This window comes from Lepisosteus platostomus, chromosome 4, assembly GCF_059453375.1.
Source record: "Lepisosteus platostomus isolate fLepPlt1 chromosome 4, fLepPlt1.hap1, whole genome shotgun sequence".
NCBI classification, from domain to species: domain Eukaryota; kingdom Metazoa; phylum Chordata; class Actinopteri; order Semionotiformes; family Lepisosteidae; genus Lepisosteus; species Lepisosteus platostomus.
This window is the reverse complement of record NC_142614.1, coordinates 27,504,312-27,517,920: the sequence shown is the minus strand read 5'-3', so window position 1 is coordinate 27,517,920 and position 13,609 is coordinate 27,504,312. Positions and strand designations below refer to the sequence as shown.

At 36.2% G+C, this 13,609-nt stretch overlaps 1 protein-coding gene across 4 annotated transcripts in view; it reads left to right on the top strand.

The window, feature by feature from the left end:
- The window catches only part of LOC148673074 (leukemia inhibitory factor receptor), a 30,569-nt gene extending 17,710 nt beyond the window's left edge, over positions 1 to 12,859 (top strand). For all 4 annotated transcript variants that reach the window (XM_088629308.1, XM_088629311.1, XM_088629309.1 and 1 more), the window contains 9 exons: positions 2,581 to 2,663; positions 3,051 to 3,252; positions 3,793 to 3,966; positions 4,310 to 4,441; positions 4,546 to 4,698; positions 5,484 to 5,627; positions 6,009 to 6,105; positions 7,893 to 7,974; positions 8,566 to 12,859. In XM_088629308.1, the coding sequence (XP_088485434.1) occupies positions 2,581 to 2,663; positions 3,051 to 3,252; positions 3,793 to 3,966; positions 4,310 to 4,441; positions 4,546 to 4,698; positions 5,484 to 5,627; positions 6,009 to 6,105; positions 7,893 to 7,974; positions 8,566 to 8,961 (1,463 nt within the window). In that variant the 3' untranslated portion in view covers positions 8,962 to 12,859. The remainder of the gene's footprint in view (positions 1 to 2,580; positions 2,664 to 3,050; positions 3,253 to 3,792; positions 3,967 to 4,309; positions 4,442 to 4,545; positions 4,699 to 5,483; positions 5,628 to 6,008; positions 6,106 to 7,892; positions 7,975 to 8,565) is intronic.
- The last annotated feature ends 750 nt before the right edge of the window (positions 12,860 to 13,609 follow it).

Genomic DNA, 13,609 nt, shown 5'->3' with positions numbered 1-13,609 from the left:
AGAATAGCTCTCATGGTTTAAGTTCTAATCTGTTTTGTTTTTCATTGGGTTTCCTTTAAATGTCTCTGTGATAGTAATACTGCACTCCATGGACAGGAGTTCAGATTTCTCTTTTTGCCAGTTAAAGTAATTACTGTAGCAATCAGTCAGCAGTTATGATGCTGTGGATCTTCAGCCACCACATTGTTTTTTAATTTAATTAAATGTTTTTCCATACATTCAGCATGGTTTTCCGGGTAGTACGCAGATAGATAATACATAGAGTACAAAGTATACAGCCCACCCATATCCATCAGGGAAGGCTCAGCTTCTAAAATTTCATAATTTATATTACAGCTTTAACACTTTCATTTGGAGAAATTTGACATTAGTTTGTCTACTGACAGTTCCCTAGAAATGTTTCTGTGTCCTTGGGAGTTCAAGGTAAAAAAAAAACAAGTGGCACATGCCAAAGTATTTTAGCATTAGTAGAATGTGCAAAAAAGTAATATAATGTATTTAGATACTGTTTCTGTTAAAACGTTCATACAGATATGTAGAAATACATTTGTTTTTTACAAACAAATTTAAAATAGAAGTCACAAATGGAGTTTTTAGCAGCAATCCTGATCTCACCTACTTCCTCACCTACTTCACTTTCTGAACTTCCCTTTTCCACATCTCTCTCACACTGTCCACCATCTTTTCTACACCCTTGCTGCAGCTCCCTGTCTCATTCCTGGTGAAAGTGGGGGGGGGGAGTTCAGTCAGCCTCATCCTTACAGTTAGACTACCATTCCCTCAGCTAGGCAAGCTACAAAAAAAAAACCTTTTCGTCTCTATTAATCAGGCTCTGAACGAACTTCTGAAATCAGGGTTGTCTAACTCTGGCCTCTGCAAGTTTTCAAGGTCTCTCTAAAGCAACAGTCCTTGAAGAGCTAGGAGGAACTGTTAAATTGGTCCGGTTAACCCAGTAACCAGGATAACCAAGAGCTGAGTTAAAATGAAAAACCACAGGCACACCAGCCCCACAGGACTAGGATCTGCTGTAAATGCCTGCTAGAGAGGTTCTACAAGGAGGATTGGTCAGAAATACCTCCGGATCAGAACGTGGACTTGTGAAAACAGTATAGGATTGAGATTATCAAAGCTGAATAAAAATGTGATTTTTAAAAATAACTGAATACATTTGTACATTATATATTTGTGATAGATATGCAGTACTGACAGTCAGACATTTTGAAAACAACTGAAAATAATTTAAAGGAGGGGGTATACAACAGTATAATACATACAGCCCTACTGTATTTTACAAATGTGTCATCTCCTGTGGCCAGTGTGTTGGTACAGGAGATAAGCATATTTAAGGTGATCTTTCACATGATTTGTTCTGCTGAAGCCTTTCATTGAGTCCAATCAGCTTGCTTCTGTAAAAATAACTTTTACAGATGTCACTCACATTGAGTAGTTTACTTAAATCTAATTTACAGCCTCTAAAAATGTCATTAAAATCCTTTACGAATGTCACATTGTCACATACTACTCACATCTCACATAAACATCAAGTTTATTAACAGTTTTATTAAACAACTTCTGATTTCAGGTTTCAGCTTCTGTGTCCACACCGCTACCCTCCATCAGCAGCTAGAAAACATTTTCCCTTTTTCAGCTGAATGTTATTAGTAAATTGTGTAAAAACTATTCTATATAGGTGGTAAATATGGAGATGTGAGAAATGCTGTAATAGGGACTTTCATCTGTTATCAAATAGCTGCTTATTCCTAGTGAGTGAGCACTAATGTGGAGCCTTTCTCAGGTGTACAGAGATGTGGTTTCCACGCCCTGGACCTTAGGGAACACACTGTCTGCTGGCTTTCATTTTAGCTGAGCTCTAAATATGTCAGTTTGATCTTCTTGCTTGTTTAGACATTTAACTTGTTTATTGTCATGAGTGTCACAGTTACTATTTTCAACAACTTCAACAAACAGAACTTTACAGTGACGCTCCTCAAATTGCTTTCCATTATTTCTGACTACACATCTCTTACTAATTGATCAATCTATGATGATCACACACCCATAGAAATGATACTGTATCAGAGACTCACATAATGAACAGAGGCTCACTGTATATTTCAGGCAATATACTGTACCTAAAAGAGGGCAGTTCTGAAACTCAGAAATTGGTTCAGGTTGATAATAATTCCAAATTCCAAGTTATATTTGACCTGAAAGCAAATTTACAAATTGAAATTGTCATGGGTGCATCTGAATAGTATGGAATGTGCCATTTTGGCATGTATTTCCAACTATGCTTTTAAATATTTTAAAATAGAGTTTCCAGTTATTTCATTTTTATAAGTCAATGTCTAGTAGTAATTTTCAAGTCCTCCAACTACGAATCAGTCAGGGAGAAATATGTTTTACCTTTTAATTTAGATTTAAAATCGAAAAACATAACATCTCCCTAATGGATTTGAGAAATATTATTTCTCTGCAATATAGCTTGAATATGCATAGCAGTTCTTTAATTACATTATTTTTTCAAATGTTATTACAGTTTCAATAGTTTTCCTTTTTTGCAATATTTCCTTTTTGCAGAGTTGACAAAGAAGCCAGTTATTGTAAAATTCCAAACTTATCCAGTGAAAAGAGGACAACGATCATTCTTCATAAGCTGGACGGTATTTAATGAACTGAATATTCTTGAAAAGGATTTAGTAGAAATATGCTGCCACTTGAGTCTGTAACACACTTTGTTTTACAGGTTTTATCAAAGAAAAAACATATATAAATATATGTATAACATTTATATAATATATAAAAAAATATATTTTTAAAAAGTCTTTTCTCATTTTACTTAAGGCACACAAAAAATTAAGAGCAAAATTTTTTATGTGCCTTAAGGCTTCAAAACATTTTAAAACATGGATTTAAATTCCTTTGTGTTTTGTAACTAAGATCTAGTACCTCTGTTTGTATTTTAGAAACAATATAGTTATTTAATCTAAACTATTCCATGTTGTTCATATCCTACATGTTTCAATTCTCACATTTATACAATTTTCTAGTTTGCCCAAAATGCGACTGTGGATGGTTATACTGTGACTGTAAGAAAGGAATCAAGAGAGTTCAATCAGATTTTAAACACTACACTCCCAGAACTGTATCTGACTCTCTCTGGATCATCTTATCTGGTCAGCGTGATGGCTTTCAACAGTGCTGGAAGTTCTCCACAAGCCGAAAGAAAACTACCAGCACTTCAAAACATTGGTAAATTACAGTCTACTAATAAAATTCTTGTATTATAAGAATGTTATTCTACTAATAACATTTCTTCTTAACTAAATTTGGTTTTGCAGTAGTAGCCACAAGTTCCAAAATCCAGTTGCACTTAATGTTTTCTATTTGCATTTAAACTCAATAAAAAAGCAGATCTTTATCTCTCTAAAATGTAAATCTAGCTTAATATCTAAAAATGTCAGAATGTTGAATTAAATTTATAATTGTTTACTTTTAACGGGATTATATTTGATGGGCAGAAAACATACTGTTTTTCTTTTAAAAATACTTCCGTTTAAAACATTCCGTTTAAAACATCAGTGCACGAATTTAGTATATAAATATATAAGAAAAGGTAAATGAGGTATATTCCAAGATGTAGATTACATATTACCTATACATACTCAGAACTCAACTAAGTAAATCTTACATTTGTTATCATCTTCAATTTTAGACATTGCACTCCCTAGTGAAATTACTCTTTGTTTTTATTAATGCTGATGTCTGTATGCTTTAATTATGTATTTTCAGACTTACTTGATCAGATAAATGTAACTGCAGCATTTAACAAGAGTTTCATCATTTCCTGGGATCCCAAAATGAAATATTCTTACAGATGCTATTCTATTGAATGGGGTCTGGTCAATCAAACATTGTCACATATAACATTTTATCTAGCGAATGAAAACAGTCGTGAAATAAAAGGTACAGTATATCTTTCTTTTGCATATGTAAAACACTAATTGTATTATGACTGTCAAGTGTAGTGTATAGTTAGGAAATGTAGGTTATTTCAGCATCTGCTCCTTATCATTTCAGGATATTATTTATTTTTTTCAATTCTAAGTGTATTATAGATGTGTAGTGACAAACATAAAAGAAAATGCTTTCCACATTACCAGCGCATCGGTCAGAATCAATAGCAAAATATAAAAGGAGAATTTGTAGTATCTCTTGACATGTGTCTCAATTTCTGTTAAAACGACACTGAGAGTATCCTTGCAAAGTCACTTTAAAAACATATCTCTGTGTTCGGTTCATAATGCAGATCATTTCGAACCCTTCAAGAGATACCAGTTCATTCTACATATAAGACCCTATAAAGACACATGTAACTTGAGGCATGTGAATAACAGCGAGACAACGTACGCAATGGCAGAAGCCTACATCTCTGAAGGACGTAAGCCAATATATATTTTTTTTAATTACACATGAGCTCTTTAGTGCCATGATTCATAAGAAAGTAAATTTTGTTTCTTTTTTGTTTCTGGCTCAATTTTGTAGGACCTGTAAGTGCCCCCAATGGAACCTATCACAATGTTACAAAACATTCAGCTTTGATTGAATGGACTACAGTCCCTGAAGAAGACTTACGTGGATTTCTCCAGGGCTACGTCATTCACTATGGAGTCAACTACCGGGAAGACGCTATCTCAAGTAATTTAAAAAAGTAAACATACAGCAATGTTAACATTCAGTTTCTGTCAGAGTGCTGATCTTGTTTGACCACAAATTCAGAAACAGATTTTTTTAGACTGGCATTGAACTAATCCAGCATCACATGCTTCAGATTTTTTTTTACACATTTGTATTCCTTTCTCTTTCCTTTTGGCCTTCACTTTTCACCTTTGGTACATTGTAGAGATGGAAAGGTGTAGTTTTATTAGAACTTGTATCCTTGTTTGTGGTTGTACAATATTCAATACATAAAGACATAGTAAAGTAAGACATAGTAAAGTATCTACAAACCCATTCTTTTGCAGGTGGGTTGATACACATTTTCAATAATTCAATTGAAAAGTTGTTGACTGAGAAGCTATCAGATTATTCATAGGAATGCCTTGGTCTCATTAATGACAATTAGCCTGATGTCTAGAATTGTCTCTTAATTTAGCCCTTCCGATCTCTTGTATGAATATATTATAATCAGCTGCCTCAATGAGTGTTTTATTAAAAAAGCATTGAAATCAGTTTCCCAGATTGGATTTGAAAGCGCTTAGATGAACCTGTTATGTTCTTGTGTTTGTGTCTTTATTTTTGTAACATGGCATTTCCAATTACTGGTTGTACCTACCTGATCAATGATGTAACAGGTTGGTTTAATGGTTGATGTGTTACATTTTGCATGCTCTACAATGACATGCAATAGATGAATGGTTAGTCATAAGGCTTTATTCTCTTGTAAAATGAATGAAAACCATGTTTTCTCTCCTTCCCTCTAGGAATCACTGTTAATTCTTCCACAAACACCTACAAGTTATCTAACCTAACAAGAAATACTGTATACAAAGTACAGGTGTCTGCTTTAACAAATGCTGGAGAAGGAAAGAAAAGTCACTTTATTATTTTTAAAACCCAACAATACGGTAATTTGTTTTTAAAATTTCAGGGTGCAGAGAGATGAAACAAATTTGATTTACATGACTGAATCACATGTCACAGTAAATAACACTTATAATGAATTTATGGCTTTTTAAAATATTTTTTTCAAACTTTACTTTTAAGTATATATTGTTCTTATTGAAACTTTATACAGCTGTATTAACACAGTGGAACTATGGCAAATAATGGTAAAATATTCACAAAGGTACAGTAATGCATAATTTGCAGGGTACTGTAAATCTGTACATACTTTTTCAAAATGTAGGGAAAAAGTTGGAAACTTGATTTGTGGCAAAAATGCTGAAAAGAAGGATATTAGAAATTAAAATATGACCTGGGATGCATACTTTTGTTTTTGTCTGCAGATCCTCTTACAATATCCTTGTTTGTTTTCGGCACGCTCATTGGAATAATATTGGGATTGTTTGCTGTAGTTTGCACATGTTCCAAAGCCCTTAAATGGTAAGGAGACAAACCCTGCAGTTACATGTGTTTTCATGTTTTTTATAATGACATTCTCCTTCACATTGGGTTAAAAGAGAACACTTATATTTATATTAATCTATAATCCTGTTTTTTTCTTAAAGAAAATATATTCTTCATTATCTTGCCCCTTTTCAAGTTTGTCACAGGCAGAGTTTGGAGGAAGAGTTGTTCTTCCTCAACACACTTTACTTATTTTAATGTACTGCATGTATAATATTACAGATTTCCTTAATCTTTTTCTGTTCCTTTTTTTAAAAACAGACACCAAAACCTGGTGACCTAGAGGAAAACATACAGCAATGTCAACCTTGTTCTTACATTTATTTCCAAATTATTAATGTTGTTGTATGATATGATCTTCTACACAGGTTCTTCACTGCTAATTCTTTCTTGAGTTGACATTACAGATTGTGTCAGATTTTTTTCACCTAGTGAGCTAAATAATGGGACAATTCTGTTCCGAATTGGATAAAGTGTACCAAACAGGGATTTTTGTTATTCTAATATTACATATTACTCTAGTATCGATGGAATTCCTCAAATGGATAACTAAAAGTGCCAGTGGTGTGAATATAAACACCAAGACATGAGCAATCTGACACAAAGCAAAAAAAACACCTTTTGGGGTCATACACAACTGGTTTAAGTACAATCTTATTGTAACACTTAGGTTTCACATGGGCACCCTCGCCGGTGCCACATCAGGTCAGCCCCCCACCATCAGGGACTCAAACCCAGGCCTCCAGTATCTCTCAGCAGGGACCCAGCCTCTTGAGCCAAAGGGAAATCTCCCGTCAGCCTGGCGGCTGCGGTCCCTGCTATTCACAAGGAAGGGCGGTGACGTCACCGCTCTGGTAAGCCAACTCTCACAAGCAATGGAGGCCATATGCGTTACATTATATTTATCATTAATAGGAGCCTCCCAAGTGGCTCAATCAATAACAGCACACAGGTTGAGCTCTATAGTCATGGGTTTGAGTCTGGGTCATGCCACACAATTGGGTATTACAAATTGGGTAGGTATAACAAAACAATATTGATGGTTCTTAGAGTTTTTTTTAATAATAATAAGTTTACTGGAAATAATAGTGTTAAGAAAGGTTTCAAATGAGAGGTGGCTACTTTGTTCATTTTGTTGATAGAAACTTAAGGATTCAAAAATTCCATCAAGTTCCTATGGTATCTGTGGAAGTTTCTCCTGTTTTCTGTCATGAATTGTTCTTAAACATACTTTAAACATACTTTAAACATACTTTCTGCTTGTGTCCATTGGTTTTTGCAACATTTGTGATCTTGAAAATGTCCTCTGATTTAGTCTTGGTCAAATTTAACATTTTCAGCATTTTGAATACTTGAACCATGTCCTCATGTAATCCAGTCAGCTGCTTGCTTAAAAGGTTAATTTAATTGAATTTGTCTGAACAGATCTGCCACCTTCATATTAGAAAATTAATCTGCTTTACTCTCTTTTGTACTACAACTAGAGCAGCAGCATGTTTCTTGCACTGGGGTCACCAGATCTGATCACAATAATCCAGTTGTAGTCTCTTCAATGCATGAAATGGTACAAATTAAATTATACGATTACAGCAGTGCAGTTTGAGGTATCAGAACATTTTGGTATTTTCTTTTTACTTACCGTTGTATTTATTTTGTTGGCCTTTTCTTTTCCACAGACTGTCTAGATGAGAACTCCTAAATCTCTCGTGCATTGTTTATTCTAATTCTAGTCCATTTTTACATGTACTTTTTGCATTTTTCAGGGCAAAGAAATTGTTCTGGCCAAATATACCTAATCCAGGCAACAGCAATGCCATCCAGAAAATTGATGGCACCCATGCACTGGTGCGTACTTTCTAAGGAAAATGTCCTAATTTAATTGACAAATCTATTAGATTCAATAATTGCATTCCCTGAACATTTACTAAGATATACTTTCATTAATATTGCTATTTACTGCACACTTTGCTTTCATTTGGTACATTTTTTTATAGAACATATCATCACATCACATTCATTAACTGCTTATCCAATCCAGGGTCACGGTAACCTGCAGTCTATTCTGGAAATTCTAAGGCACCCTGGACAGGATGCCAGTCCATTGTGGGACACACACACACCCTCAAACCAGGGAACATTTTCCCAGAGGCTAATTAACCTACTGTATTTTGTCTTTGGATTGGAGCACCTGGTGGAAACCCACACAAATGTAGGGATAACATACAAACTCCAAACAGATAGGACCCCTGCAATTGAATCCAGGGCCCTAGTACTGTTAGGCAGCAATGCTAAGTGCTGTGCCATCTGTAGCCCTTCTTTTTAGAACATTGAAGTTTCATTTCTTCATTTAGAAGCTTTTACAAATAAGTACTTAGAATCTGTTTATGTGCTTCACTGCTTTGAGACTGACCTAATATGTTTTCTCACCCTTGTCAGGATGTTTTGGAACCCAAAGTGACTTTGTATGTACCTCCAACAGAAGGCAGCGACACCAACAGTGTGCATATTATTGAGGAGGCAACAGAAATGCTGACTGAAAGTGATTTACCAGTAGCACAAGAATGTGAAGAGTTGTATCGAGGACTCCTCAATGAAGAAGAAGATAATGAAAACACTACTTACACTACAGGATGCACAGAAACCAATCAGGGCCCCAGTGTGCACAGGGAAACAGCACCGTTTGTTAGTGATTATACGACCATGGAAACCTTCCAACAAACAATGCCTCAGCTGCCTGTAGCAAACCCCCAACCGGGGGACAGCAATGAAAAAGATGTTACTTCTCCAAGGTCAGACCAAGACTATGTCAAGCAAACACTTTGCCATCTGTAGCCTCCACCAGTGAAATCCCTTCTGTCACACACTGAGACACAAGTGGAATTTTATTTCTCTACCTGGCACAAAATAAGCTCCAAAGCACTGGATGTTGCAGGTGCAGCTGTTCTGCAGGTTCTTCTGTGAAGGCTCCTACATATTGAAGAAGAAAACAGAATACCTCTACACTTGCTTGAGACAATATGGCTTCCCTCTTATTTATCATGGGTCCAAAAATACATTCTTTCTTAATATATATATAAATAGAAATTCACAAATTTCAGTTGATTGTTTAATTTTTTAAGTTTATTTTATTTTTAAGTTGTTTACCATGAGTTCTAAAACACATATTTTTCTAAATATATACTGTATAAACTGAAGCGCAAATATGTCAATTGATTGTTTTGTTTTTTTTCAAAAAAAGTTTCAAAATGTGTATAGAAAAGCTGTTTTTTAAGTTATTCCAACATTTATGCTTGTGCTGGAGCGCAGTTCAGCACTAACATGGATTCTGAGGGAGGGAGTCATTACATAACTTAGCCTTGGCTTAATCAGCATGGTGTGTGCTGCTTCTACACGAGGAAGAAGGCACAGAAAAGAGAGAAACAAGTACCTCATACAATTACCCAATACAGAGTCGCAGTGGAGCCAGAGCCTATCCTAGCAAGGAGCAGACAAAAGGCAGGATACACCCTGGATGGGACAACCAGTCCATAGGAGACACATACAGACATGCACACCCTCACACCAGGACCAATTTCCCACTAGTAAGCCTTTGGACTGTGGAGGAAACCCGCAGAGACACAGGAAGAACATTCAAACTCCACACAGATAGCACTGCTGGAACTGAACCCATGATGGCTTCTATGATATGATGAAGGATATACTGTATGCAGTATATGGTATGATAGCTTCTTCTTGTAAAGGGTTTTAGTAGACAAACTAAAGGGTGTCAAAAACTGCAGAGGTTGACAGCTGGAAACAGCTGGTGCCATTCGCTCACACCATCTAGCCCATAAGAGGAGTAAGAAGGAGGAAGTGGAGAAAAACACAAGAATACAAAGTTTGCAAGGGAGCGCATGTTCACAGGGTGAACATTCAGTGCAGGAGGACAGAGATAAGACTAGTAGTACAGAGAAGAGCGAGGATGATGGTAGGAAGTGGCTTTAAGAATTTTTTGTTATTAGACCTAATACACTTAAAATGTCTTTGATCATCCTAGAAAAGACCATAGCTAGAATGATGCATTTGCACATTTGCAATGCCGCAAAGAGTTTCAAAACCCTGCACAACATTCACAAATACAGTATTTCACACCTTCTCAAACTGCATTTCCTTTCTAGCCTAACAGCGTGAGGTAAATAATAGACTCAAATGGGGGAAGGATCCTTTGATGCTGAGAGTAAATGTGAAAGATGATACTCTGTCACCTAACATCTTCTTGATTTCAACATGGAATGCACAAACCAAAAATATCTCCTGATGATCATATTTGCTATTCGGCTGAATTTGATGTACTTCTATGGAGAAAAAAACCTAGGTCTTGGAACACAACAGGACAAGAACCAGCATTTGTAAATTTGTTCAAGGCTTCACCGCATGAATTGAAAACGTGCTATATGTAAAGTTCCAAAATGCTATTAATTCAGTCAAAACAACCAAAACAGAGTTGAATTTGATAAAGGGAAAGAAAACAGGAAATACAGGAAAGTGTGTATAAAGAGACTGATTTGTATGTATGAAGGGACTGATGTCATACTATTGTAACACTCAGAAAATATTCCATACTCATAAAGCCAAGGGCGTTTCTTGAAAAGAGTAGAGGTGTAACCCCGGCATCCTGGCCAAATTTCCCATCAGCCTTTACCAATCATGGCCTCCTGATAGTTTCCATCTATGAATTGGCTTCATTACTCTGCTCTCCTCCCCACTGATAGCTGATGTGTGGTGAGCGTTCTGGCGCACTATGGCTGCTGTCGCATCATCCAGGTGGATGCTGCACATTGGTGGTGGCAGAGGGGAGTCCCCATTACTCGTAAACCCCTATGAGTGGAGTACCCAGAAAAGTGCTATATAAGTGTAAGAAATTATTATTATTATTATTATTATTATTATTATTATTATTATTATTATTATTAAAAAGAATGGGACTAAGAACACAGCCGCGCAAGACGGCAGATTTGTCCAATTCTATAGACGTGGAACAATGATGGATTCTTAAAACTGTATCCTGTCGGGTAAGATTTAACCCACAACAATGCCGTTTCTGTCATTACAACAGCACTATCTCATTGATTCAGAAAATCAACAGTATCAAAGGCAGCAAAAAGACTCATCAGAAAAAGAACACATACTGCTGTCGGTATCTATCAGCAGATCATTAGTAAACCTAACAAAAGGGCTTGCTCCTGTACTATTCCTTGATTTGAACAAACTGTTATCTACAAGCTTCCCAAGTTTACTATGTATGCTAGGATCAATATTAGCATTGTCAGTCAGAGGAGTAGGCCTGATTCAGGTTCCTGTGGTACTCCACCTTTTTATTCACCAGGTTTATCTCCTTACCACTGCTCTCCATTTCCTAAATATTAACCAGTTCTCATTCCATTCACTTAGTTGCAAAGGAACGAGTAAAGGTTTTTTCCAAGCTGAAAAGAGAAGAAAGTAAACACAATGTTTTGGCTGTGGAGCCGTCTTCACATGTCACAGCTGAAACATTTTTTCCTTTCTTCTTCTTTCAACATGGAATAAACCTTAACTTGTTCCTTTGCAACCGACGCATGCTGACACAGCTTTCTACTTAAACTACATTCACTTAGTTAACATTCAATTTCTACAATCCACCTTTCAGCCCCAGGATGACCCTTGCAGAACATTATGAAATGCCTTCTAGAAACCTACACATACTATATCGTGAGCTCTGCTTTGATTACTGCTGTTATTTGCTCGAAGTATTCTAGCAAGTAAAAAAAATAGCCTTTTCTAAAACCATGTTCATTTTCCCCCAATATTTTTTTAAAATAACAATTCGATTTGAAAGTGATTTGAAAGGTAAGATTGAGATTTGAAAGGAAATACTTGCTGGTCTGTAGTTACCTGGTTCAGGTATGCCCTCCTTTTAATGGACTGGTACATTCTATTCTTCAAACACCGAGCACACTTTATATTTTGAGTGACCACTGAAATTGTGCAGTTAATGGTTAATGTTAGAGGAAACTTAAACACAATACCAACAGTAGCCAAGCAACACGTCTCTGTAAAACTTGTCTTTTTAAGAATTTTAAAAAGAATAATTACAATTGATGTAAAAGCTAATACAGTACCTCTCCCTGTATATGCAATATATATTAAGACGACAACCCTTATTGTGGACCGCATTCCACATAACTGTGTAGGGAATGAGTGGCTGCTGGTCAGGTGTCAGTTTCTGAAGCTAGAAGAAAAGGCTTCCAAGGTTGTTGGTTGATCTGTTGTCTGAGGGACAGAAGACGGATCGTCTGTATGCTGCATTCAGCAAAAGAACAAGGAAATCACAGACCATGTGGCTGTGGGTCAGTCTCAGAGAGGGGGCCTTTTAAAGCCTATAAGATCACTCTTGCTTGCTCCCCATGAGACACACAGACAGGGAGAGAAGCTTGGGGTCAGAGCGCAGGGTCAGCCATTTATATGGCACCCCTGGAGCAGTTGGGGTTAAGGGCCTTGCTCTGGGGTCCAATGGAGTAGGATTCCTGTGCCGGCCACGGGATACAAACCAGCAACCTTCCAGGCACAGGCACAGATCCCTAGCCACAGTGCCACTGCTCCACCCGTAATAGGCAGCCTTTGGGAAGAAGTCTATTTAATGGCTCAAAAAAGAGCTTAGGTTTTTGTTCCATGTTCCCTGCACTATAAATAAACTGCAATGTTTTTTACCATATGCCTGTGCTTTGTGTTTATTTCTTGTGCTTGCCTATTTTAAGGATCAAATTACAGCATGCCCAGTCTCACAATATGTGTATGCAACTTGATGAAAACCTAGAAATACAGGAGACTAGGTTATCTCTGATGAAACAAAGTAATTGGAAATACATTACCAAACTTATTTTGTATACAGTAGTAAAACTCATATGCACAGCCTTTCCCCTGTCCTTCCTGAAAGGTCCCACAGGATCTGGATAAGTAACAGCCAAGAAAGGAGGACTATTAAGTCATTAACAGTAAAGCAGTGACCAACTACAAAAGGCCATGTACTTTTTGATTGTAGGTTGGAAGAAAACAACTGAAAATCAATTTTAAAATGTACCGGAATTCCATTAGGAAAATTCTGATTTGTTTACCAAGTTATAAAGTGCCAAATACTTCTAGCCTTTCAATAAAAAAAAACATACAGTATTTCAATGTTTGAGATTCTCATACCAAGAAATAAAAGTGTTATGTTCAGTGTGAATGTGAACCTGAAAGTATTTTGATGGAAATTTAAAAACAGTACTATATATTGAAATCTCAAAGTGAGAAACAATGAAACTAATGTTACAGAAAACCCTTGTGCCTATTAATTTATCATACTCTGTTTTTTCAATTATTTTTAAACATTGAAAATGTTCAAAAGAGAGAACCCAGGACTTCATTATATTATGAATTGCACTGTTTATGTTCTTTTTCATGCAACCTAACTTACAACACATAC